The 27,973-nt window shown below is 50.2% G+C and overlaps 1 protein-coding gene across 2 annotated transcripts in view; it reads left to right on the top strand.

Annotated features, from left to right (window-relative positions):
* PRDM15 (PR/SET domain 15) overlaps positions 1 to 27,973 on the top strand; it is a 69,266-nt gene that overhangs the window by 23,687 nt on the left and 17,606 nt on the right. For both annotated transcript variants that reach the window (XM_024996507.2, XM_024996511.2), the window contains exons 6-14: positions 10,014 to 10,115; positions 10,401 to 10,625; positions 12,107 to 12,227; positions 13,609 to 13,790; positions 13,905 to 13,999; positions 14,351 to 14,438; positions 22,883 to 23,050; positions 25,536 to 25,633; positions 27,768 to 27,899. In XM_024996507.2, coding sequence (XP_024852275.1) covers positions 10,014 to 10,115; positions 10,401 to 10,625; positions 12,107 to 12,227; positions 13,609 to 13,790; positions 13,905 to 13,999; positions 14,351 to 14,438; positions 22,883 to 23,050; positions 25,536 to 25,633; positions 27,768 to 27,899 — 1,211 coding nt within the window. The remainder of the gene's footprint in view (positions 1 to 10,013; positions 10,116 to 10,400; positions 10,626 to 12,106; positions 12,228 to 13,608; positions 13,791 to 13,904; positions 14,000 to 14,350; positions 14,439 to 22,882; positions 23,051 to 25,535; positions 25,634 to 27,767; positions 27,900 to 27,973) is intronic.

Below are 27,973 nucleotides of genomic sequence, written 5' to 3'. Positions count from 1 at the left end.
TTAAATGAGAGAAATGTCCTGTCTCACAGTCTGGAAGCCTGAAGTCCAGGATCCAGGTGTGGGTAGGGCTGGTTCCTCCGGCCCTGTTCCAGCTCTGGTGTTGCTGATGGCCCTTGGCGATCCTTGGCTGGTCGCTGCATCACCTCGTCCCTGCCGGGATCTCTCCCTGGGTCTCTGGGTCCTTTTCCTATGAGGACACCAGTCACTGGATTTAGGACCACCCAAATCCAGTCTCACCTGCCTTGCCTTGGTTACTTCTTCAAAACCCCTACCCAGAGCCTCTGGGTAGACGTGAATTTCCAGGGCGTTCCTTCAGTGAGTACAGGCTGGGTGCAGGTGGTGGTGTGCTGAGCTTCTGGGGATTCCCCAGGAAAGACAGACGGCTGCACATGGGGCCTGATGGCAGCAGAGGGTTTACATCTTCACAGGGGTGTTTGCAGAGGGACACTGGCCTTGAGGGGCCTTTCTTTATTTTGATAGGAAAGGAGACAGAAGGAATTTGGAGAGACCCTTGGTTTTTTACCAGACTGCTCCTAGACCCACCCTCTGGATTTGCTAAAACTGGGTACCTTGCCCTACCCCCCAGAGGCACCCGCAGTGGGTGGGATGAAGCCAGCTCCCCAACTGCTTCCAGGGTCACCAGCATCTTACTGACCTGGTTTCCTTATGTCCTGGATTCCGTATTCCATGTGACCAGCCTAGACTGCACGTCAGGGTTCGGTTGTTAGGGTCTGACGTTATCGGTTGTGTATGGCACATGCCTCATGACTTTCAAGGTCAAAGCCAGCATAGAGGTTACTCCCCATATTGGAGTTTCTTCTTCATGGATCACAGCCTTGTCAGTGCAAAGGAGCATGTGTAACTCATTGGAGCTATGAGCCATGCTGTGCAGGGCCACCCAAGACGGATGGGTTATAGTGAAGAGTTCTGACAAAAACGTGGTCCACTGGAGGAGGGAATGGCAAACCACTCCAGTATTCTTGGCACGAGAACCCTATGAACAGTATGAAAAGGCGAAAGGATATGACACTGGAAGATGAGACCCCGGGTCGGAAGGTGTCCAGTATGGTACTTGGGAACAGTGGAGGGCAATTACTAAAAGCTCCAGAAAGAATGAAGCGGCTAGGCCAAGTGGAAACAATTCTCAGTTGTGGATATGTCTCATGGTGAAAGTAAAGTCCAATGCTGTAAAATACAATGTTTCATAGGAACCTGGAATGTTAGATCCATGGATAAAGGTAAATTAGATGTGGTCAAACAGGAGATGGCAAGAGTGATCACTGACATCTTTGGAATCAGTAAACTGAAATGGATGGGAATGGGTGAATTTAATTCAGATGACCATTATATATATCTACTGCTCTGGGCAACAGTCTCTTAGAAGAAGTGGAGTAGCCCTCATAATCAACAAGAGTCTGAAATGCAGTACTTCGGTGTAGTTTCAAAAACTACAGAATGATCTCTGTTCATTTCCATGGCAAACCATTCAATATCACAGTAATCCAAGTCTATGCCCCAGCCACTAATGCTGAAGAAGCTGAACGGTTCTATGGAGACCTACAACATCTTCTAGAACTAACACCAAAAAAAAGATACTTTTTTCATCATAGAGGATTGGAATACCAAAGTAGGAAGTCATGAGATACCTGGAGCACAGGCAAGTTTGGCCTTGGAGTATAAAATGAAGCAGGGCAAAGGCTAACAGAGTTTTGCCAAGAGAACACACTGGTCATAGCAAACACCCTTTTCCAACAACACAAGAGACAATTCTAAACATAGACAACACCAAATGGTCAACGCCAAAATCAGATTGATTATGTTCTTTGCAGCCAAAGATGGAGAAGCTTTATACAGTCAGCAAAACAAGGCCAGGAGCTGACTGTGGCTTAGATCATGAGCTCCTTGCTGTAAAATTCAGGTTGAAAGTGCAGAAAGTAGGGAAAACCACTAGACCTTTCAGATACGACCTAAATTAAATCTCTCATGATTATACAGTAGAAGTGACAAATGGATTCAAGGGATTAGATCTAGGAGATGGAGTGCCAGTGCTAGTGAAGAACTGTGGACAGAGGTTTGTAACATTGTATAGGAGGCAGTGACCAAAACCATCCCCAAGAAAAAGAAATGCAAGAAGGGCCAAGGGGTTGTCTGAAGAGGCTTTATAAGTAGCTGAGAAAAGAGAAGCAAAAAGCAAGGGAAAAAGGGAAAGATATACCCAACTGAATGCAGAGTTCCAGAGAATAGCAAGGAGAGGTAAGAAGCCCTTCTTAAATGAACAGTGCAAAGAAGTAGTAGAAAATAATAGAATGGGACAGACTAGAGATTTCTTTAAGAAAATTGGAGAGATCAAGGGAATAGTTCATGCAAAGATGGGAACCATAAAGGACAGAAATACTAAGGACCTTACAGAAGCAGAAGAGATTAAGAAGAGGTGGCAAAAACACACTCAAGAACTGTACAAAAAAGGTCTTAATGACCCAGATAACCATGAGGGTATGGTCACTTACCTAGAGCCAGACATACTGAGTGTGAAGTCAAGTGGGCTTTAGGATGCATGACTACAAACAAAGCTAGTGTGGGTAATGGAATTCCAGCTGAGCTATTTCAAATCCTAAAAGATGATGCTGTGAAAGTGCTGCACTCAATATGCCAGCAAATTTGGGAAACTCAGCAGTGGCTACAGAACTGGAAGAGGTCAGTTTTCATTCCAATCCCAAAGAAGGGTGGTGCCAAAGAATGTTCTAACTACCACACAATTGCACTAATTTCACACACTAGCAAATAATGGTCAAATTCCTTCAAGCTAAGCTTCAGCAGTACATGAACCAAGAACTTCCAGATGTATAAGCTGGATTTAGAAAAGGCAGAGGAATGAGAGATCAAATTGCCAACATATGCTGGATCATAGAAAAAGCAAAGGAATTCCAGAAAAGCATCTGCTTCTGCTTCATTGACTGTGCTCAAGTCTTTGACAATGTGGATCACAGTAAACTGGAAAATTCCTCAAGAGATGGGAATACCAGACCACCTTACCTGTCTCCTGAGAAACCTGTATGCAGGTCAATAAGCAGCAGTTAGAACCAGCCATGGAACAACAAATTGGTTCAAAATTGGGAAACAAGTGTGACAAGGCTGTATATTGTCACCCTGCTTATTTCACTTCTGTGCAGAATGCATCATGTGCAATGCCGGGCTGGATGAAGCACAAGCTGAAATCAAGATTGCTGGGAGAAATATCAACAACCATAGATATGCAGATGATACCACTCTAATGGCAGAAAGTGAAGAGGAACTAAAGAGCCTCTTGGTAAAGGTGAAAGGGGAGAATGAAAAAGCTGGCTTAAAATTCAACATTTGAAAGACTTAAGATCATGACATTTGGACCCATCACTTCCTGGCAAATAGAAAGGGGAAATGTGGAAGCAGTGACAGATTTTATATTTTGGGGCTCTAAAATCACTGCAGATGGTGATTGCAACCATGAAATTAAAAGGTGCTTGCTCCTTGGAAGAAAGCTATGGCAAACCTAGACAGCATATTAATAAGCAGAGACGTCACTTTGCTGACGAAGGTCTGTATGGTCAAAGCTATGGGATTTCCAGTCTGGATGTGAGAGTTGAACCATAAAGAAGACTGAGTGCCAAAGAATTGATGCTTTAAAATTGTGCTGCTGGAGAAGACTCTTGAGAGTCCTTTGGACTGCAAGGAGATCAAATCAGTCATCCTAAAGGAAATCAGCCCTGTATATTCATTGGAAGGAGTGATGCTGAAGCTGAAGCCCCAGTACTTTGACCACTTGATGTGAAGAGTCACCTCATTGGAAAAAATGCTGATACTGGAAAAGATTGAGGGCAAAAGGAGAAGAGGGCAGCAGAGGATGAGATAGTTAGGTAGTATCACTGACTCAATGGACATGAATTTAAGCAAATTCCAGGAGATAGTCTGCAAAGAGTCAGACCCAACTTGGCAACTGAAGAACAACAATCAGAGTGACAGTTGTCCTGTTGGCTTTTTTTTAACCTGTAGCTGCTGCTGCTGCTGCTGCTAAGTCACTTCAGTCGTGTCCGACTCTGTGCGACCCCATAGACAGCAGCCCACCAGGGTCCCCTGTCCCTGGGATTCTCCAGGCAAGAATACTGGAGTGGGTTGCCATTTCCTTCTCCAATGCATGAAAGTGAAAAGTGAAAGGGAAGTCACTCAGTCATGTCCGACTCTTAGCGACCCCACGGACTACAGCCTACCAGGCTCTTCTGTCCATGGGATTTTCCAGGCAAGAGTACTGGAGTGGGGTGCCATTGCCTTCTTCTGTAGGAGAGCTCCTTAATCGGGGGCTGAGTTTGATAGAACAGATCTTAATGAAATCACCTTGGAACCGTGTCATCCAGCACATCTGCCTCTCCACCCTGTCCTGACTTCTCTCATTCAGGAACACCAGGGTAGTCATGACTCCACCTCTGGGCTTCTAAGAACATTGGGCACTGTTAATAATTATACAGGTATTACGCCAGTTTGCCAGAATAGACATTTAAATACAGAAGTATTTTTCCTTCCACCTGAAGGAGCAGTGACACACACTTCTTTCAAAACTTAATCTATAAATTTTTTTCCCCTGGTATTGGATTTACTTTCCTAATCACATGTTTTCATTGAATGTCCATGAAGGTTAATTTCTCTTCTTTACACACATCTGGGCCCATTGGCCGATGAAGTAGGCAGCCCAGGAAGCCTCGTGGTCTCAGCCAGCAGGCGTGTAGGATTTAGAGTCAGCTGTCAGCGTCAGATTTTCAAAATCACTTTCCTAGTGAAAGAGGTGAGCTGTAAATACATTTCCTAACACTTGAGGAACTTCTTGATTACGTATAACAGCACCATCTTAATGACTCTTGGGATTTTTGCTTGGCATTTTCTAGCAGTTTTTACAAACCAACACAGTGGGCATATAGTTTTCAAACAATAAAATAGTGATTTTAGTGGGCGGTATCAGAGTTTGAACAAAGGTCCACAGTTGCGGGACCTCCATTGCCATCAAGATAGAGAATGGTCTGGGGCTTCCCCGGCGGTCCAGTGGGTAAGCTTTCTTGCTTCCAACGCAGGGGGCCTGGGTTCCATCCCTGGTCAGGAAACTAGATCCCCCATACTACAACTGAGAGTTTGCAGGCCACAACTAAAGATCCCGCATGCCGCAACTGAGACCTGGCACAGCCAAAGACATTAAAAAACAAACATTCAAACTTATTGTTTTAAAAAAGATATAGAATGTTCTCATCACCCCAGAAGGTTCCTTCGTATGACTCTGTACCCCGTCCCCTGGTGACCAGTATCCATCCCCTGTCCTTGTACTTACGCCGTTTCTCTTCCATTGTTCACGCAGCCATGCGTTTCTGCGAGGCTGAGGTCCTGCCTCGCGTGCTGGCACACCTCGTGCTCGGTCTTCCTCACTTGTGTTGGTGACTGTCTGCTGGGAGCCTTCCGTGTCATCGCTGCCTCTCCCCCGCAGCGCCATTTCATTTTGCATAGACGTGTCTGTCTTGTTGGACGTGCGTGATTGTGATCAGCAGTTGCCTCCTGATCGTTGGCTAATATTTTTTTTTCTCATAATTTTTACCTTTAAAGATAGTTTTTGTGAAATAGAACACTGCCCTCAGTGAGAGGACAGCAGTCATGACTGGTTCTTCTAGTTGGTCCTGTCAGCCCCGCTTCCGCTTCCGGACATCAGCTAAAGAAAAAGGTTTCCTGCCCCAGGTCAGGTCAGCGTGAATTCCACCCCTGGGCGGGGACCTCGTGGTGCGGTGACCGCAACTCATTTGGGTTAGAAGGAGCTGCCCGCTCACCCCTCCTCAGCCTCCTTCTCTGAAACTCTCCTGTGCAAGAGTACTCTGCCCTCTTTAGACCGTGTGTGTTGGGGAAGGTGAGTGAGATACGGGATTTTGGTTTCAATTGTGACCACCTTTTCCTGATGCTCTTCCACGGATTCCCCAGAGAGCAGGCGCAGGCGAGAGCAGAGGCTGAGCCAGAGGGCACCTCCCGAGAACATGCCCTGCTTCTGTGCTGCTCACTCTCTGCTCTTTCTGTTCTAGTTTTGGTATAACCGAAAATTTCACATCCACTTATATTTCTAATCTCTTGTTATCTGACGAAGACTCAGAAAAGGCACGCAAATAGTTGTAGCGGTGGTCTCCATTTTTCCTTCCATCTTTTGCAGCCTTATTGCTGGTTTTTGATACAGAAAGAGGTGTGCTTTTTCCTAGTAACTGAAGGCCTGCGCAAGTCACAGCCCTGGAGGGTCTTGCTTTGTGGGTGGCCCCAGCATGTTTTGATGGGCGTTGTGATGGGTCCTGAGTGTCAACACAAGCTACACACAGACAGGAGTGGAGGTGGTGGTGAGAGCTGGTGGCCTCTGTCCAGCCCTGACAGGCTGCCATGTGGGGTTTAGAGAAATCAGTCTCCTGGGCCAGGATATCATGAACATACATTTGCTTCGAACGTCCCTGTTAGAGAATCCAAGCTCATACTGCTCACTGCACAGTCAATCGAGAGACAGTTGTTGGGGCAGGAATAGCCACTTTATTTGGAAAGACAGCAGGTTCTAGAAGATAGTGGACCAGTGTCCCAAAGAACCATCTTCTCTGAGTTAGAATTCAGGCCTCTTTTGTACTAAAAGGGGAGGGAATGAAGGCAAGCATTTCCTGGTTCCAGTCAGCCTCCAGAGGGGATGTGTTAATTTCTTCCTTCCTGCAGCCATTCACAGGTGAGCCTGGTCAGGGTGTTTCCTGTGAGCTAAACAAAGGTATTTCAGCTTAATGTTCATTAAGCTGCCTCTCAAACCCTGAGAGGCAGGGTTCCCAGGGATGGGCCATGATGTGTAATTTAAGCTTACAGGCAACATCCCTTTAGTGACTAACTTGTGGGTGCTCATGTGCTAAGTCGCTTTAGTCATGTCTGACTCTGTGCAACCCAGTGGACTGCAGTCCCCAGGCTCCTCTGTCCGTGGGATTTTCCAGGCAAGAATACTAGAGTGGGTTGCCATTTCCTACTCCAGGGTATCTTCCCTCCCCCGGATCGGACCCATGTCTCTTCACGTCTCCTGCATTGCAGGCAGATTCTTGACTACTAGTTCCACCTGTAATAGAAAACAAAGGTTCTTCTCTCTTACATTCCTAACTCTGAGGACTCACAAGAGCATCAGTATTTTTTTTTAAAGAGTCTACGCAGCCAGGATCCCCCTCTGTGTTCCATGGGCCCTGGTTGTCTTCCTCCGACCCAGAATCTGGTGAAGGTACCAGGAGGGATAGAGGCACTGCCCTGCAGAGCGAGCACCTGCCCCGGGGTGGCCCAGGTCAGCCGCTCAGTCGTGTCCGACTCTTTGCGATCCCATGAATCGCAGCACACCAGGCCTCCCTGTCTATCACCAACTCCCAGAGTTCACTGAGACTCACATCCATCGAGTCAGTGATGCCATCCAGCCATCTCATCCTCTGTCGTCCCCTTTTCCTCTTGCCCCCAATCCCTCCCAGCATCAGAGTCTTTTCCAATGAGTCAACTCTTCGCATGAGGTGGCCAAAGTACTGGAGTTTCAGCTTTAGCATCATTCCTTCCAAAGAAATCCCAGGGCTGATCTCCTTCAGAATGGACTGGTTGGATCTCCTTGCGGTCCAAGGGACTCTCAAGAGTCTTCTCCAACACCACAGTTCAAAAGCATCAATGCTTCGGCGCTCAGCCTTCTTCACAGTCCAACTCTCACATCCATACATGACCACAGGAAAAACCATAGCCTTGACTAGACGAACCTTTGTTGGCAAAGTAACATCTCTGCTTTTAAATATGCTATCTAGGTTGGTCATAATTTTCCTTCCAAGGAGTAAGTGTCTTTTAATTTCATGGCTGCAGTCACCATCTGCAGTGATTTTGGAGCCCAGAAAAATAAAGTCTGACACGTTTCCACTGTTTCCCCATCTATTTCCCATGAAGTGATGGGACCAGATGCCATGATCTTCGTTTTCTGAACATTGAGCTTTAAGCCAACTTTTTCACTCTCCTCTTTCACTTTCATCAAGAGGCTTTTGAGTTCCTCTTCACTTTCTGCCATAAGGGTGGTGTCATCTGCATAGCTGAGGTGATTGACATTTCTCCCGGCAATCTTGATTCCAGCTTGTGTTTCTTCCAGTCCAGCATTTCTCATGATGTACTCTGCATATAAGTTAAATAAACAGGGTGACAATATACAGCCTTGACGAACTCCTTTTCCTATTTGGAACCAGTTTGTTGTTCCATGTCCAGTTCTAACTGTTGCTTCCTGACCTGCATACAGATTTCGCAAGAGGCAGATCAGGTGGTCTGGTATTCCCATCTCTTTCAGAATTTTCCACAGTTTATGGTGATGCACACAGTCAAAGGCTGTGGCATAGTCAATAAAGAAGAAATAGATGTTTTTCTGGAACTCTCTTGCTTTTTCCATGATCCAGCGGATGTTGGCAATTTGATCTATGGTTCCTCTGCCTTTTCTAAAACCAGCTTGCACATCAGGAAGTTCACAGTTCACATATTGCTGAAGCCTGGATTGGAGAATTTTGAGCATTACTTTACTAGCGTGTGAGATGAGTGCAATTGTGTGGTAGTTTGAGCATTCTTTGGCATTGCCTTTCTTTGGGATTGGAATGAAAACTGACCTTTTCCAGTCCTGTGGCCACTGCTGAGTTTTCCAAATTTGCTGGCATATCGAGTGCAGCACTTTCACAGCATCATCTTTCAGGATTTGAAATAGCTCAACTGGAATTCTATCACCTCCACTAGCTTTGTTCATAGTGATGCTTTCTAAGGCCCACTTGACTTCACATTCCAGGATGTCTGGCTCTAGGTCAGTGATCACACCATCGTGATTATCTGGGTCGTGAAGATCTTTTTGTACAGTTCTTCTGTGTATTCTTGCCATCTCTTCTTAATATCTTCTGCTTCTGTTAGGTCCATACCATTTCTGTCCTTTATTGAGCCCATCTTTGCATGAAATGCTCCTTTGGTATCTCTGATTTTCTAAAAGAGATCTCTAGTCTTTCCCATTCTGTTGTTTTCCTCTATTTTTTTGCATTGATTGCTGAAGAAGGCTTTCTTATCTCTTCTTGCTATTCTTTGGAACTCTGCATCAGATGTTTATATCTTTCCTTTTCTCCTTTGCTTTTCGCTTCTCTTCTTTTCACAGCTATTTGTAAGGCCTCCCCAGACATTTTGCTTTTTTGCATTTCTTTTCCATGGGGATGGTCTTGATACCTGTCTCCTATACGATGTCACAAACCTCATTCCATAGTTCATCAGGCACTCTATCAGATCTAGGCCCTTAAATCTATTTCTCACTTCCACTGTATAATCATAAGGGATTTGATTTGGGTCATACCTGAATGGTCTAGTGGTTGGGCTATTTAAACCTAAATTCAAATGCAGTAAAAGCAGAAGTCCAGTTCCTCAGGGGCACTAGGCACACGTGGCTGCCACCTGGAAGGCAGTTACAGAACATTTCTATCATTGCAAAAGTTTTGTTGACAGTGCTTGGGCAGGAGCCATGGTGAAACTGGGCTCAGGGCATGGCGCCTGACTCGTGGATTCGCCCCTTCTTGACACGTGAGCCAGTGAGAGAGTAGAGAATTCGCTGTGGGCTCTAGGATGCCTTTTTTTTTTTTTCCTTGAAGTCATCAGTGTGTGTGGAGGGGTGTGTGTCTGTTCCCACTGGACTGGCTTCTGTGAAGAGGGTACATTTCCTTGACTGGTGCCAGCCCTGCCTCAGACTGGTTCCAGTTCTCCGTGCCCAGTTTCCTCATCTGTGAAATGGGGATGCTTACAGGCATGAACGAGTCCCTGTGGGTAAAACTCTGAGAACAGTGTTTGGAGGGTTGGATTTGCTCCCAAGAGATGGCAGTTGTCACCACTGTCATTGTCACCTCCTATGGGGCAGGTGCGCCCTCCACTGGGCTGGGCAGCACAGAGAGGAACTTCTGGACCTTCTCCCCCCACCTTGTCTTTTGAAGCTGCAGGCACCCCAGAGAACAGCACCCCGGTGGAGGCAGAGCCCAGCCAGTGGGTGTGCAAGGTGTGTTCAGCCACCTTCCTGGAGCTGCAGCTGCTGAATGGTAAGGGGCAGGCGCCTGCTGGGCCAGACGCCAGGGAGTCTCCGGATGCGTTCACCCAGACGCGCACTGTCACTTCCATCGGGGAGGGTGTCAGGATTCCCCTGGCTCCTCTCCTGGCCTGTGTCCCGCGGGCCTCCTCCCAGGGATCTGTGCTTTGTCTTGAAGTCCTCTGTGTGGCCTCCATCTCAGCAGAGTAGTTCAGTTGGGGAGAAGGGTAGTGGGGGCTCTGTTTTTGTGGCCTAAGTGTTTTCAGCCTGGTGGATTCATCATAAGCATCTTCTGCAGAGCACCTGTTGGGCCACTTGGAACAATCCAAGAGCGGCGCCCCAGCCGGCCAGCAGGAGTCAGCCCCGGAGAAAGAAGCAGATGTGCCCCGGGGGGAACCTGCTGAGGTTCCCAAGACTGTCAGTGCCACCAAAGAGCAGAAGAAAAAGCCTCGAAGGGGAAGAAAACCCAAAGCATCCAAACCAGAGCAGCCTCTAGTCATTGTTGAAGGCAAGGAGCCAGCAGGTGAGGGTGGTCCTGGGGGAGGAGCCAGCTTGGGGGCGTGGCCATGGGGAGGAGCCAGCTTGGGGCGTGGTCCTGGGGGAGGAGTGATGATAGCGGGGAGGGGCCTGAGGCCATATTGCCTCCTTGCCAGGCAGGAGAACTTGGTCCAGAGTCTAGACGGAGGTGCTGTTTAAGCCCTGCTCTTGCTGTGAACCAGCTCTTTCGAGTACAGCTTACTCCCAGTGCGTTTGGTAGAGTGCGTGGGCTGTGAACTTTGATAGGCGGGTTCCCCATTGTAGGTGGTCGTCTGGACAGAACATTTCCATCTCCTCAGCCACCCATCCTGGGAGCTCTGTGCTCAGCATCTTCCAGGCCACATGTGGAAAAGACTTGTCCACGTTGGGCTTCCCACTTTCCTTCGGTGCCGAGTCATGTCGGTCCATCATGTGGGTGCTCCAGCGTCTGCTCCCTGTCTCCTGTGAACGGACAATGCAGCTGCACTCTGGGCCATGGCTAAAGGTGTTACTCTGACAATATAGTAGCTTCAGTTGAGTTTGGAGGGAACCTGGTCTCTCGGGTGAGGGGTCCCCACGAGGCCACGTCCCCTCAGACCTCATGGCCTCACCAGAAGTGCCACCAGATTCTGGCGGGTCTGGCATGTAAGGACCAGACTTGATGCTCAGACACTCGTGAGTCCCCTCACTGCCTTCCTCACTGACCACCCACTGGGCAGTTTTTCTTCTTGCTGTCTGCTGTAGCCTAGGATTTCTTTGTGAGTGACAAGAAATTTTTGTTCTCTCTCAGAGTTAAAGAGAATTCAGAGGAGCAGCCCTCAGATAATATTCTCAGGAGAAGTGGTTTAAGCTTCCCCTGGACAGTCTCTGTACTTCTCTATAAACAAGAAGAAAAGACAGAAAGAAGTGAAAAACTTATTAAGTGATTATTTCACTAATTATTAGTTGCGTTAGGAAGACACATCATAGTAGGTGAAGTAGATAAATCTTTTTGTGTAGTCTTCCCATATTTCATTTGTTTAGAGGGTCAGTCCTGGGTCCCTATTACTGTGGTCATTTGGTATTTAACTCTTATAGAAAATGATTATTTGCTTTTGAACATACGATGACTTGTGTAATTACAGAAATTAATACTCCTAAATCTCTGTCAGGATGAATTTAATAAGTTATAAGACCCTACTATATATCAAAGTGTTTTGTTTTAGGTGGTATGAAAAGGGATTGAAATAGAGTTATGACTCCTGTGGTTTTAAAAAGAATCACAGATTCCAACTCCAGTTTTGAGTTAAGAATAACATTTTGCTCTTTTCAATCTGCAGGCAAATGTGTGGATTCTAAAGTATTGCTGTTTTTTTCCCTCTGTCAATCTTGTGACCCGTGTCTATGGCATTGGCCTGGCTGCCGCCCCTTGGGCCTGTCATCTGGGTTCAGCTGTGTTCTGTCCACGGCCCCAGAAGTGACACAGCTTGTCTTGTCCCCTCCTTGCAGAGCAAGTGACAGAGATCATGACTGAGGTCGAGCCCGTGACTGTGACGCCAGATGAGCGGATCATGGAGCTTGTTCTGGGAAAGCTGGCCGCCACCCCCAGCGACACCAGCTCAGTGCCAAAGTAAGTCCCAGCATGGCACTCGGCCTGGCTTCATGGGCAGCAGCGTGTGGCGGCTAATCCATTTCAGAGGGAAAGCCTGATGAGAGGGGATGGTTTACTTCTTATGGGAAATGCACATGCATGGGGAGCAGCAGGAATGTCCTGGAGCTCAGGGAGTTAATAGTGCAGCCTCTGTGAAAATAGATGAGAAAGCCTTTTTATTGTTGTAAAATACACATAGTATACAATTTATCATCTTAGCCATTTCTAAGTGTATGGTTCAGTGTTTTCAAAAACAATCACGTCTTTGCAGAACCTTCCATCCATCTCCAGAATTTTTTCATCTTCCCCAAGATGAAACTCCATCCTTATGAAATACTAACTCCCCATCTCCCCCTCTCCAGCCCCTGGCACCCACTATTCTGCTTTCTATCTCTGTGACGACCTTACAGGAGGTACTCATGTCTCTCAGGACCTCGTATAACGGATCACACATGTTTGTCCTTTTGTGACTGGTTTACTTCACTTAGCGTAACGCCCTCGAGGTCCATGTGTGTTGCAGCAGGTATCGGAGTGTCCTTCTGGTTTAAGTCGGAACACTACTCCATCATGCGGGAGGACCACACTTGGTTCATCCACTCTTCCACCAGCTGATACTTGTGTTGTGTCTAACAAGGCTGCCATGATGGAACAGTTTGTATCTGAACTTCTGTAAATTTAATATTCTGCATTTCTCTTCTTTTTGTGAATGAGGAAAATGTTTGTTTTAGCTATTATTCTTGGTAATTTTTGCCCTGAAGTTGAATAAACCTGTGACAGTTTTTAGGTCCTTTTTGGAGTGCATCCTTCAGTGTCAAAGCATGCCTGGTCCTAGACAGTCCAGGAAGCTGTGCAAAAACAGAGCAGAGCAGAGCATTGTCAGAAATGGTGAGCGTGACCTACTTATTCATGCTCCATCTTATTGCCCAGAGGATTTCAGTAACTTACTGTTAGAAACACATTTAATAGGGAGAAGAAGTTTGAAAAAATCAGGTTCAGGGAAGATATGAAACAGGGTAGAGGCAAGTGAGGAAAGCAGAAGAGATGGGGTCACTCTGGCCAATGTACTAACTGAGGTCCAGGCTTCTGGTGACCAGAGTTAATGCCGAGGGAGATGAGTGGCTGGTGTGGAAAAGCTGAGTGATGCCACCGCACATTCAGGGTGTCTCCCTTCCAGAGACATTCAGGGTGCTCCCTTATCCAGAAGCCCCAAAGCTGGGGGACACCTGTGCCCAACACTCCCCTCCGGTGTCGAGCTGGGAAGATTCGACAGGCGCCCTTTCCAGGATGACTAACCTTGAGCTTCTGTCCCCAGCGACCCTGCCTCCCGCCCACCTCACCAGCCTGTGCGTCTCTCCCGCAGGTTCCCGCATCACCAGAGCGGCACCATCACCCTCAAGAGGAGCCTGATCCTCTCGAGCCGGCACGGCATCCGGCGGAAGGTGGTGCGGCAGCTGGGCGAGCACAGGCGGGTATACCAGTGTAGTATCTGCAGCAAGGTCTTCCAGAACAGCAGCAACCTGAGCAGGCACGTGCGCTCGCATGGTGAGTCCCTGCCGCCGCCATGTCCGCCCCGGGGGCCAGGCGGCGGCCCCAGGCGGGCACCGCGGTCTCGGTGCGCCTGGAGGAGTGACGTGCTCGTCACTGGCTTGTCCTTAGGTGACAAGCTGTTTAAATGTGAGGAATGTGCCAAGTTGTTCAGCCGCAAGGAGAGCCTGAAGCAGCACGTCTCGTACAAGCACAGCAGGAACGAGGTGGGTGGTGGAGGAGAGAAGAGCAATGATGACTGGAGAGTCCCGGGCGAGGGGAGTGGGGAGAGGGAGCCGGAGGGGCCGAGATAGGCCGGGGTCTGGCAGGGTGCTGCCGCGGATCGGGGAGGAGCCGGAGGCCAACGTGGGCACCGAGGTCACCTGGATGCTTCTCTTTCCAGGGCAGTGGGTCAGCCAGGCACGGTTCGTGTTTCTCAGCTGGGCAGGAGGGTAGCAGAGGGAGGGAGTGTGAGACACGACATTGCTGGAGCAGCTCCTTTGAGGAGAGGGTGTCCCAGCTGCCCCACTACTGCCCCCCCACCCCCCCCCCCCCCCCCCCCGGTCTCCTCCCATCAGGTCGACAGCGAGTACAGGTACCGCTGTGGCACCTGTGAGAAGACCTTCCGCATCCAGAGCGCGCTGGAGTTTCACAACTGCCGCACAGGTGAGCGGCCCCGCCCAGCACTGAGGCTCAGGTACCTGGCGGGGTGGGAACCAGGTGCTCCAGCAGGGGGTGAAGGTGAATTTAACTGGTAACCTCACCTTTAAGATTCTGCTCCATTTGGTTTGCTTTCAAGCAGCTGTTAATGCTAAGACATGCAGATGGAGAATTCCCATTTAAAAGAGAATTTATTTCCTACTATTCATCAAAAGCAGCTACATATGGTTGCATTTGTGGCTTCCCTGGTGGCGCTAGTGGTAGAGAATCCTCCTGCCAATTCAGGAGATGCAGGTTCCATCCACAGGTTGGGAAGATCCCCTGGAGGAGGGCCTGGCAACCCACTCCAGTATTCTTTCCTGGAGAATCCTATGGACAGAGGAGCCTGATGGGCTACAGTCCATGGGGCTGCACAAAGAGTTGGACACGATTGAGCGACTGAGCATGCCCATGGCTGCATCTGAGACTGGGGAGGTTTCATCCTCACCAAGAATGTTGAGCGGCCGAGGAGGGTTTGTTCGGGGATCAAGGGAGAAGTACGTGCCGAGGTGGGGTCACGGCTGGAGGAGTGGGCTTCTGCCTCCTTATCGGTAGGACCTTCCTCAGCCATCCACCCTCCTCCCTCCATGGGCCCACCCGTGTCTGGCAAAGGCCTGGCTGTTCCCTCTCACCGACTGGTTTTGCTCTGAGCCTGCCTCTGTCCCTGGTCTCCACTCATGACCTGGACCTTCGTCTGCTTGTGTGTGGCTGATGCCATATGCTCAGACCAGCCTGTGGCCAGGATGGCTTGCTGGGCCTAGCCAAGCATCCTGAGCTCAGTGTCTGGCCAGCTCACAGCTGGTGAGCACACATGATGTACATAAATCCCTGAGGATGGCCAGGACATGGCTGTGCGGGGCTCAGCCGGTCAGGGTGGCCTCTGTCTAGCGCCCCGTGGGTGAAGGCTCGCTGCCCCCCATCCCCACCCTGGGAGGATGGGCACCGGGGAGGGTCACTGTTGTCTTTTCGGCCCCTATTCTCGGAATCATGGCACCTGGGCCGGGGGGGTGGGAGGGGGCACTGGTGGCAGCCGGCTTGGACACTTGCCAAGTTAGCACTTAATTCCGAATCCCCTTCCATTGACCCTCCATGTGGGTCCCTGTTCACTCTGTGACTCTGTGCTGATTCTTGTTAAGGTGCTGGCCAGTCCTCATCTTGGGGCATCCTTACCCATCATATCCAGCATCGCTGCCCTCCCCGCCGGCGCCTGCTCCTGCAGGCTCTGCTCTGTCCCTTTGTTTGACTCACGTGCTTGTTCCACTCTGCGGGCTTCTGTTGGAAACCAAGGCTGTTTCCTCCACCCACGGTGGGGCTTTTCTGAAGTGGCAGGTGAGTCTTGTCTCACTTGAGCTCAGGCTGCTCTGCAGCGTCAGTCACGGGGTGAAGCGGACTTGGAAGCTTCCAGGTGGATCCATATAATGTGCCCCGCCACCTGCAATCTGCAGTCGTGTGCCCCAAACCTGGGGAAACCCACCAATTTTTGATGTCACGTCAGTCAAATTGTTCACTTAGGATGGCTTTCTTGCTATTGTCTGGAACTCTGCATTCACTTAGGAATATCCTTCCCTTTCTCCTTTGCCTTTCACTGTTCTTCCTTTCTCAGGTATTTGTAAGGCCTTCTCAGACAACCACTTTGCCTTCTTGCATTTCTTTTTCCTGGGGATGGTTTTGGTCACCACCTCCTGCACAGTGTTACAGACTGTCTGTCATTCTATCTGCCTATTACTATCTGTCTGTCTACAGGTCTGTCTGTCACTCTATCTACCAGATCTGGTCTCTTCAGTCTATTCATCCCCTCCACTGTATAGTCATAAGGGATTTGATTTAGGTCATACCTGAATGGCCTAGTGGTTTTCCCCACTTTCTTCAATTTGAGCCTGAATTTTGTAGTAAGGAGCTGATGATCTGAGCCACAGTCAACTCCAGGTCTTGTTTTTGCTGACTGTATGAACAATGCAAAGAAATAGGGGAAAACAATAGAATGGGAAAGACTAGACATCTCTTTAACAACATTGGAGAGATCAAGGGAACATTTCATGCAAAGATGGGTACAATAAAGGACAAAAACAGCAAGGACCTAACAGAAGCAGAAGATATTAAGAAGAGGTGGCAAGAATACACAGAACTATACAAAAAAGGTCTTAACGACCCAGATAACCACGATGGTGTGATCACTTACCTACATCCAGACATCCTGGAATGTGAAGTCAGGTGGGCATTAGGAAGCATCACTACGAACAAAGCTAGTAGAGGTGATGGAATTCCAGCTAAGCTATTTCAAATCCTAAAAGATGATGCTGTGAAAGTGCTGCACTCAATATGCCAGCAAATTTAGAAAACTCAGCAGTGGCCACAGCACTGGAAAACATCGGTTTTCATTCCAATCCCAAAGAAAGGCAATGCCAAAGAAAGTTCAAACTACCGCACAATTGCACTCATTTCACATGCCAGCAAGATTATGCTCAAAATCCTTCAAGTGAGGCTTGAACAGTATGTGAACCAAGAACTTCCAGCTGTACAAGCTAGATTTAGAAAAGGCAGAGGAACCAGAGATCAAATTGCCAACATATGCTGGATCATAGAAAAAGCAAGGTAATTCCAAAAAAAAAATCTGCTTCATTGACTAAGCTAAAGCCTTTGACTGTGTGGATCACAACAAACTGAAGAATATTCTTAATGAGATGGGAATACCAGACCATCTTCCCTGTCTCTTGTGAAACCTGTATGCAGGACAAGAAGCAATAGTTAGAACCGGACATGGAAACACGGACTGGTTTCAAATTGGGAAAGGTGTACATCAAGGCTGTATACTGTCACCCTGCATATTTAACTTATATGCAGAGGACATCATGTGAAATGCAGGGCTGGATGAAGCACAAGCTGGAATCAAGATTGCCGGGAGAAATATAACCTCAGATATGAAGATGTTACCAGTCTAATGGCAGAAAGTGAAGAGGAATTAAAGAGCGTCTTGATGTAGGTCAAAGAGGAGACTGAAAAAAGCTGGCTTAAAACTCAGCATTCAAGAAACTAAGATCTTGGCATTCAGTCCTGTCACATGACAAATAGATGGGGGAAACGTGGAAACTGTCAGATTTAATTTTCTTGGGCTCCAGAATCTATGCGGATGGTGATTGCAGCCATGAAATTAAAAGAGACTTGCTCCTTGGAAGAATAGCTATGACAAACCTAGATCAGATCAGATCAGATCAGTCGCTCAGTCGTGTCTGACTCTTTGCGACCCCATGAATCACAGCACACCAGGCTACCCTGTCTATCACCAACTCCCGGAGTTCACTGAGACTCACGTCCATTGAGTCAGTGATGCCATCCAGCCATCTCATCCTCTGTTGTCCCCTTCTCCTCTTGCCCCCAATCCCTCCCAGCATCAGAGTCTTTTCCAGTGAGTCAACTCTTCACATGAGATGGCCAAAGTACTGGAGTTTCAGCTTTAGCATCATTCCTTCCAAAGAAATCCCAGTGCTGATCTCCTTCAGAATGGACTGGTTGGATCTCCTTGCAGTCCAAGGGACTCTCAAGAGTCTTCTCCAACACCACAGTTCAAAAGCATCAATGCTTCGGCGCTCAGCCTTCTTCACAGTCCAACTCTCACATCCATACATGACCACAGGAAAAACCATAGCCTTGACTAGACGAACCTTTGTTGGCAAAGTAATATCTCTGCTTTTGAATATGCTATCTAGGTTGGTCATAACTTTCCTTCCAAGGAGTAAGCGTCTTTTAATTTCATGGCTGCAGTCACCATCTGCAGTGATTTTGGAGCCCAGAAAAATAAAGTCTGACACTGTTTCCGCTGTTTCCCCATCTATTTCCCATGAAGTGATGGGACCGGATGCCATGATCTTCGTTTTCTGAATGTTGAGCTTTAAGCCAACTTTTTCACTCTCCACTTTCACTTTCATCAAGAGGCTTTTGAGTTCCTCTTCACTTTCTGCCATAAGGGTGGTGTCATCTGCATAGCTGAGGTGATTGATATTTCTCCCGGCAATCTTGATTCCAGCTTGTGTTTCTTCCAGTCCAGTGTTTCTCATGATGTACTCTGCATATAAGTTAAATAAACAGGGTGACAATATACAGCCTTGATGAACTCCTTTTCCTATTTGGAACCAGTCTGTTGTTCCATGTCCAGTTCTAACTGTTGCTTCCTGAATTGCATACAGAGTTCTCAAGAGGCAGATCAGGTGGTCTGGTATTCCCATCTGTTCCAGAATTTTCCACAGTTTATTGTAATCCACATAGTCAAAGGCTTTGGCATAGTCAATAAAGCAGAAATAGATGACAGTGTATTAAAAAGCAGAGAGATTACTTTGCTTACAAAGGTCCATCTAGTCAAAGCTGTGGTTTTCCAGTAGTCATGTATGGATGGGAGAGTTGGAGTATAGAGAAGACTGAGCACCAAAGAATGGATACATTCAAACCGTGGTGTTGGAGAAGACTCTTGAGAGTCTCTTGGACAGCAATGAGATCCAACCAGTCAATCCTAAAGGATATCAGTCCTGAATATTCATTGGAAGGACTAATGCTGAAGCTAAAGCACCAATACTTTGGCTACCTGATGTGAAGAACTGACTCATTGGAAGAGACCCTGTTGCTGGGAAGATTGAAGGCGGAAGGAGAAGGGAATGACAGAGGATGAGATGGTTGGATGGCATCACTGACTCAATGGACATGAGTTTGTGCAAACTCTGAGAGATAGTGAAGGACAGGGAAGCCTGGTGTGCTGCAGTTCATAGGGTCGCAAAGAGTGGGACACATGTTAGCCTTAGCGAGCAAGCAACAGTCAGATGGGCCTCAGCTGACCTTGGTGCCCAGTGGGACGATGGCGCCCCGTGTGGCCATGCTCGGTTCTGCACGAGCACACTGGGTGAGTGGAGGGTGACACAGGTCCTGTTTGGTGAGACTGGCTCAAAGCCGAGGAAGAGAAGTTGTCCTTTTTTTATCTTTATTTCTCTGGACACAAATGAAACAGAATGTATGCAGACAAAGCAGCAGTTGCTACACGTCAGCAGAAAATTCTGTTAAAACAGATGCTTGTGGTTCTTTGTTATATAGAAGTACCTGAGCAGCAGTGGATTGAAGTGTAATTTCTCTGTAATTTCAAACGTTAGAAGTTTTGAATGGAAAACAGGATAAACTGGGAACTGAGCTGATTTGTGTAATATATATTTGCACCATTATACTTTTATATAGTACTTACCTTAGGACAATGTATCTTCCATAGGCTGTTAAGTCAGGGATTTGTGTGAGCTTTGAAATGATGATTTCTTGGGCTTTTCTCAAGGACAGCGGAGCCTGTCCTGGGTGTGAGGAGGCGTAAGTCTAACTCTTGTAAATGGCCCTCATCTGCTCTCAGCCTTTCTTGGGAGTTAGAGAAGAGCTGAGCTTCACGTCTAGGCCATCCGGCAAGACAGAGCCACCTGGGTTCCCGTGCAGCCAGCCCCCTGGAAATTCCCCATCCCATGTCCTGCACACTTACCCTTCACCAGAGCCTGCGTGTCAAGCTGCACTCCCAGGCTTGCAGGCCTTGGAGTTGCCTGTCCTTGAGACCAAAGAAAGTCCAGAGACAGCGACAGAGACATTACCTTACATGTCAGAAACATAGGCTCTGAAGCCACAGCTGCCTCTGCTATACACACACACCCCCCATTTATAGGGGGAGATTGCCTTCAGGTTGGCTTGTCAGTTACCAGGGAGTCCAGCAGCTGGGGCACACCCCTTCCAGCCCCTCAGGTTAACAGCCAGGACCAGCACGAGGGCAGGTATTTCCCTTGAAAGAACTAGCAGGTGGAGTCTTTCTGGCCTAAAGATTAGGACAGTCCCTAGCTGAGGCAGAGGGCGAGCGGTTCATGTGAGTGGAGGTGAGACAGATGCTGGACAAGCAGGAGGTGGACAGAGAGCCGGAGGACGGCCGTCCCGCGTGGCCTGACCACACACCACATAATAGGTATTCATTCTCAGTTGCTGCATTTTGTCAAAAGACCAGTGTAGACCTCGAGGGCAACAGGATTATGGGTGGGAGAAGGTTGTCCTTGAGCGCCTGTCTGGACTCCTGAACTGGTGACAGGTGGATGCCACGGCGGGAAAAGCCGCCCGAGCTGACAGCCTGGCCCGACAGCTGCTCCAGCTCCACTGTGGGTTGGGCGGCTGGGCGGAGGCCACCTCTGTGGGTTGGGAAAGGTTGGAAGTGGGTCGTCTCCATTAGCTGGGAGGGACTCATTAGGGAGAGAGGGAGCTGAAGTCCAAGGGCTGCACTGCACTTTGCACGGCTGTCGGGTTCCATCTGGGGCTTGTGGGGCCAACCTGCCCAGGAGGGACGCTCACCTGTGTCGTTTGGGAGGCCCAGGATGGGTGGGGCCTCCAGTAATCTGCTGGGATAGCACTGTAGGGGGGTGCTGTTCAGTCGCTCAGTCGTGTCTGACTCTTTGTGACCCCGTGGACTGCAGCACACTAGGCCTTCCTGTTCTTCACTATTTCCCAGGGTTCGCTCAAACTCATGTCCACTGAGTCAGTGATGCCATCCAGCCATCTCATCCTCTGCCATCCCCTTCTCCTCCTGCCCTCAGTCTTTGCCGGCATCAGGGTCTTTTCCAGTGAGTCGGCTCTTCACATCAGGTGACCAAGCATTGGAGCGTCAGCTTCAGCACGCTGTATGGTGTGGCCCTTCACTAAGCAAGATGGCAGATGCCCTTGTCTCTGGTCTTGTTCCTAAGAATCAATGCTAGGGAAATCTAGTTGGAAAAAAAAAATTACCAAGAACTACTAAATTGTCTGGTATCAAAAACAATGAAGAAAATTGTGATACATGAACTGAGTAGAATATTATGTAGCTGTTAAAATAAGTCTGAAAATCTTCACATGCTAAGTGCCTGTGCTGTGCACACATGCACAAACCCGTGTACAGGGCACTGTGTGGACACCCCTGGGCCTCACGGGGCTGCACACTGGGGTCAGGAGAGAAGTTAACCGCTGAGTCTGGAGCTGACTGGCTTGTAACAGCTGGGGGTGCTGCTGGCATCTGGGCGGGGGAGGCCAGGGATGCTGCTCAGCATGCCGACTGTGGGACACCCCCACCACCCATCCTCCTCCACTATGATCAGCCCAAGTGTCTGCAGTGCACAGGCTGAGATTCTGGGATGGGGGTCCATTGTGAAGCAGAATGAGAACCCCAGTCAGAATCAATGTAGAAAATGAAACTTAACTCTGGGATTGGTGCACTCAGCACACACTGACTGACCACGGGAAGTGGTCAGTGGGCTGTAACCAAGGGCCCAGAGATGAGTGTGATGCAGAGCATCCTCTGGCCCTCACTCCGGAGCAGGAAGCACACTGTCACGCCCACCCACACAGGCGACAAGGGACAGGGCTCCTGGGTTGGAGGAGGGCCAGTGGGTAGTGGGGACTCCCTTATGGGGCTGGTTTAGGTGACAGACCCTGGCAGGTACGCGTCCTGGCAGGAGCAGGGAGGGTATGGGGGTTAGGGGGTGACATGAGATGGGGGAGCAGGGGGCCAGTCTGAGAGGAGAGTGCTGGCTGAGATCCCCTGGCAGAGGCCAGGTGGGTGGGACCAAGGTGGACAGCTGACGAGAGGCCAGGGCCTCGCAGGTCCCCCGATGGCCCCTCTGTTTGCACTCATGGGGAGCAGATCCTCAGGGCTAGGGGGGTGGGCAGGAGGGCTGAGGGGTGCCCTGCTTGCCTGGAAGGAAAGAGCAGGGTGGGGACTGTCAGAGGCCCTGGTGGGCAGTTTGGCCACCTTTGGGGAGGAACTGGGGGTGAGGCTGGGATATTGGCCGTCGGTATTTCCAGAGCCTTCATTAGGGGTAGAGGTGGAAGGTATGTGTCTCCTAAAGGGGCCCTAGGAACAAGGCAATCTGTTTACAGGTGGGAGAAACGGGGGATGTCTATGTGCGATGGGGGAGGAGCCCATGGAGGGCCAGGTGGGAGAGAAGGGGCAGGTGATAGCTGGGCTCTGGGGAAGCTGAGCCTGGGTGGGGTGGGGGGAAAGAGGGGCTGGGGGGCTGAGCCTGGGCTGGGGTGGGGAGCTGAGCCTGGGCTGGGGTGGGAGGCAGCTTGTCCGAAGTGGGTGTGGGGAAAGCAGGGGTGGGGGCTGCGGTCAGGTTAGGGGGTGAGGGCCCAGGCCTTTTGCCTCACTAGGAATCCCCAGATGCTGTAGATGTGTGTCCTGGGGGTGAGGGGATGGGCTGGGCAGTAGCTCTGTCCGCTCTGCACATGCCTCAGGCCTGGCCGGGCAGGGTGTTTTCTCAGTTCAGATGGTGGCGGCAGTGCCTTTTCCTGACTCTGCCCTTCCCCTCGGCCTCATTGCCAGCCCCAGGGGAACGAGCGCTCAGTGTCACGCACCTAAAAGCCGCTTCCTTTCCCAACCTCTTCGACAGACGACAAGACGTTCCAGTGTGAGATGTGCTTCCGGTTCTTCTCCACCAACAGCAACCTCTCCAAGCACAAGAAGAAGCACGGGGACAAGAAGTTCGCCTGTGAGGTCTGCAACAAGATGTTCTACCGCAAGGACGTCATGCTCGACCACCAGAGGCGGCACCTGGAAGGTGAGCGCACCTGTGGGCTTGGGTGATGCCGCCCCACCCCCGTGGGTGCCTGCTGTAAGGCGCTGCCTCACAGGAACTGGCACAGCCTCGGGTCCTGCGGGGAATGGTCGCGTCACGTGTCAGTGGGAACCGGAGCCGTCCCGAACACTCCACGGGTCGCTGAACACTCCACGGGGCGTGGGGAGGATATCAGGGGAACTGGACTCTTTGAGGGACTGAACGTCCTCAGTCACCCAAAACAGTTTTTCCAAGGAGTTTAATATTGAGGAAATGCTTCCGATATAAGTAGGGAAAAGATGGGGTATGAAGTGCCACATGGGGTGTGCTTGCAGCCATGTGGGTGCAGCAGAGCCTTGCAGGAGGATGCTGTTGGGGCCACGAGTGACTCCCCCTCTTCCCCTTCTGTCTGTCGAGGGCCCTGATGACCCTTGCCAAGTCTGGCGGGCCTGGGGCTGCCCTTCATGTGGTGGGTTCACGAGAGGCCAGCACAAGACAAAGTGGACTTAAGTGGGGTCAGTATTGGGGTGGGACGTGGCAGGGCAACTGAGGGAAGGAGTAAGACAGGAAGTGAGGTGTGTGTGCGGGGGGCCCCGCAGGGCAGACCCGACGGGAAGGCCAGGGCACCAAAGAGAAGAAGGAGACCTGGGCCCCTGGGCCACAGGTGTGTCCTGAGCACGCACCTCACCTGAGGTTTTCTCCAAGAACCTGCTCTGACAGACCCTCTTTTTAAGTGGCACTTCAGCTTTAGTGGCTCAGATGTGAAGAATCCACCCACGATGCAGGAGACCCAAGTTTGATCCCTGTTTTGGGAAGATCCATTGGCAACTCACTCCAGTGTTCTTGCCTGGAGAATCCCCACGGACAGAGGAGCCTGGTGGGCTACAGTCCATGGGACACAGAGAGTGGGACATGACTGACTGCCTAAGCACAGCACAATCCTTATTCTGCAGGCCATTGCTCTCTTGCCAACCGGCCTCTGTAAGCAGCACTCACTGAGCAGAGCACCTTCTTATTAAAAAAAAAGTCACTTTACAAAGAATTACGAATGGAGTATATATGCCTGTTGAGGAAAAAGGTCAGATAACAAACTCGTACGTGAAGTCTGACCACTGCACACAGCTGTGTATGTACGTGTGTCATCGTGGCTTTTAATACATGCCTGATCACGTCCTGCCTCACGTTTGCATCCTGCCTTTTTACCTGGCCCTTCTCCACCTGGTTCATAAGCTCCACCACTCCCTCCGTGATCTGGGGCTGCTCCAAGGGCCTGGTGTCCACTTTGTGAGTAGGTGGCCTTGGGCACGCCCCTGGGCCTGTCTCCTCACCATCTGCGGTGGGGATAACCACTGCGCTGACCTGCTGGCCTGGTTGAACTGGACCCTGATTATCAAGCCCCAGGTGGGCCCCTAAGAGCTGCCATTACCTGGAGAAGTCAGGTGTTTCCTGATTGACACATGTGTGGGTTGCATTATACAACTTTTATCTCACAATGTTTTACAGCTGACACAGCTCAAATCATTTTCCTTGGGAATGAGCGAATACTCTGTGGCTGTTCATGGCCTTCCCTTCTATATAGAAGCGTAAACCACACCAGCTGCACACCTGCATGCTTTACTGCTGGGAACTGTTTGTCTCCAGGTCACCTTGCCAGCCATGTTTGAGCCTGGCTCTGTGTTCACATGGTTTATGCAAGAATGCCCCAGAAAGACAGGTCAGTGGTTAGTAAGAGACCCTGAGAAGGAACTTCTTGTTTGTATCCAAAAATTCCTTGTTTCCTGAGAACTTCTCAGTCTGTTTTGACCCCAATTATGAACACTTGGGCTTCCCAGCTAGTGCTAGTGGTAAAGAACCTGCCTGCTAATGCAGGAGGTGTAAGAGGCCAGGGTTTGATCCCTCAGTGGGGAAGATTCCTTGGAGGACAGCATGGCAACGCGCTGCAGTCCATGGGGTTGAAGAGTCAGACATTGAAGTGACTGAGCACGCACACATGAACACTTATGCCTTAATTTTTTTTTTTTTTTTTAGTCTTACTGTTTACCTTGATCCTGATTGGGCTGATTTAATGTTAAGTATGAATATTACTATCTTTTTAATAAGTATTCCCACCTACTCTCAGCTGTCTCAAAGAATCCCACCGTTGTCTTGAGCCTTTAGGTTGAGCACAAATGCCTTCCTTACGGTAACGCATTCTGACTCTTCTGCGTTGTAAAACTCGCTGCCCTTGGATTTGCAAGTGTCAGGTGCGGCAGGCGGTAAGGAGCTTGTGGCGTGGGCTCCTGCCCCGTCGCCCGGGCTCCGTCTCCGAGCGGCAGGTGGCGCTAGTGCATCACAGACAAGAGACCCTGCTGGCTCCTTGGACCCACCCATGGGCAGCCCTGACCTCTGCTGGCTGGGCGAGCCCCTGGCAGATGGCGGACGTCGGAAGGGACCAGGGCTCCCGCGTGCGGTGCGCACTGACTCTGACTCTCGCGGGCGGGGGTTTCAGGAGTGCGGCGGGTGAAGAGGGAAGACGTGGAGGCCGGCGGCGGTGAGAACCTGGTGCGCTACAGGAAGGAGCCGTCTGGATGCCCGGTGTGCGGCAAGGTAACACGAGTCGGTGCGGTACCCGGGACCCAGCTCACCTTTTTCTATGGGAAACCTGAGAGCTCTACCCACTGCACGCGTGGACGGGGTTGGGGGAGAAGGTTTAGGGTCGAGTGGATACTCGGGTGTCCTGAGCCACGGGGTCCCGTTACTCGGTGCTCCGGTCATCTGCTCTCTTGCTGTCGAGGTGGATCTCCAGTGAAGGAGCTCAGCCTTGTCTCCGCTCAGCTAGGATTTTCCGCCGATGCCGCCAAAGTGCGCATGCTCCATCTCCAGTTCCCGGAGCCGGGCGTGTGTGGTGGAGGGGGCTGGACGTTCTAGGTTTACATCTTGGTCAGTTGTGATCCTCCCGCACTATTTCCAAGTGAGACACTGACCCAGCCACGGCCACACACGCCATGCATGTCCATGGATGCTTGTGCCCCAAGTAAGCAAATCAATGCTGGGCTGTCTGAGCTGGCCGTCAGAGAGGCCTGACTGCTCGGCAGACCCTAAACTTCCAGAGTGCACCGACTATCTGAATAGCCCCGGGCCACGTCCAGGAGGGGCATTGATCAGCCCTGCGTGGGGAGCCCTGTCCAAGTGCTGCCGTCCAGGCCACGTCAGCTTACACGGGAAATGGTGGTGGTCTTTGTGCATGTGCCCCCTGCAGTTGCTCCATTCTTAGACTTGCCTCCCACTACTCGGGAGGCCCAGGCTCTCAGTCCCACAAGCCCACGGGAGCCACGTGGCCCTGGAGCATCGGTGCACCCTCAACAGACACCAGGTCCAGACGATGGAAAAGTGAAACCCCAGGCCACTGGCCAGCTGTGATTTGGCCTAGCCTGCTGGCAAGTGGCCACATTGCCAGATCTTTTGACCTTTTCAAGAGAAAACGGAAATCCATGTTTTTATGGGAAATTTCCTGATTTTTTTTTTTTCCAAACCACAAAGCAAACAGGTCAGCTGGGTTGTGTGGCCCGTGGACCCACAGTGCAGGCCCTGACTTAGTGTGGGTTTAGGGGCTGGAGTGGCAGGGGGAGCAGGTGCCGCAGAATGCACACCTGAGCCCAGGTGGCCAGGCAGGGGTGGATGAGGCTGCCCTGTATCCACGGATCCTGCTCATCCTGCCTGCCGACCACTGGCTCTGAGGAGTGACAACACCATGTCCCTCCTGTGTTCTTGGAATACCCTGTGCGTGAACCAGCCAGCTATGTGACTCACACTCGGACACGTTTTATTCTGTGAGATGTTCACTGGATGCTCACAGAGGGATGCCGGCAACAAAGGAACCTGAATGTCTCCAGGACTGACTTCTTCACTGCCTCCAGCTATACCTGTCTCCAGCCCTGTCTGCTTGGAGAAGACAGGTGCTGGGGGACACCCAGGGCCTCTGTTCCTCCCCAGAGGTGCCCATCTTCCTGCTCTGCTGACTTGACTTGCGGCCCGGCCTCCCTGGGCTGTGGTCTCAGGGCTGTCGGCCCCAAGTCACCTGCAGATCTTGAACGGAAATGTCCCTCAACAACATTTGCCTCTGTTCCTTGTGAACCTTTTTCCCTTTCATTCAGGTTTTGGTCTCTTTCTGAGAACAGTGCTAAGGAGACCTGCTCCTCTGGTTACTTGACCATTAGGGGGAAAGCCATGCGGCCAGAGACTTTAGATCAGTGGGGTTGGGGTGGTGGTCTCTGCAGGCACATCTGGATTAGTATTGATTGGGTGAATGGCTGAGTCCCCACACTTATCACTTTAGACACGAAATACAGAGAAATTGAGGGAGGTGGTAATAATTATGCATGAAATAGGGAACACAAACTGTAACTCTGATACCCACTTTGAGAAAACTGCAGCTGTTTGTGTGACTTACTCTTCTTGGTAGGCCCCATTCCAGTGAAATATTTGAGTAAAATTGTGAGCAGAGTAGTGTATGGTGAAGACTAAAGAACGGTTAGTTCTGTATTACAATGTAAGCACCAGTTTAAATGGTTAAACGATCATGATTGCAGTACCACGGGATTATTTCTCTTGAACACTGAGGATTTGTGGCAACTTATATTTTGGGAGGAAACTACCGCATTTTTGTGCCCGATTATGTTCTCTCAGTGAGGCCCTACATGCGTGGTAACAGGCATCTCCGCCCCCGCTCTCCTGCCCGCAGGTGTTCTCCTGCAGGAGCAACATGAACAAGCACCTGCTGACCCACGGCGACAAGAAGTACACCTGTGAGATCTGCGGGCGCAAGTTCTTCCGTGTGGACGTGCTCAGGGACCACATCCACGTCCACTTCAAGGTGAGTCAGGCGCCTGGCGCGCGGGGCGCGGGGGGGCGGGGCCAGCCCTCGGCGCGGGGCGCGCGGGGGGGCGG

Source organism: Bos taurus, chromosome 1, assembly GCF_002263795.3.
Source record: "Bos taurus isolate L1 Dominette 01449 registration number 42190680 breed Hereford chromosome 1, ARS-UCD2.0, whole genome shotgun sequence".
In the NCBI taxonomy this organism is placed as follows: Eukaryota; Metazoa; Chordata; class Mammalia; order Artiodactyla; family Bovidae; genus Bos; species Bos taurus.
This window is presented reverse-complemented; position numbering and strand designations above follow the sequence as displayed.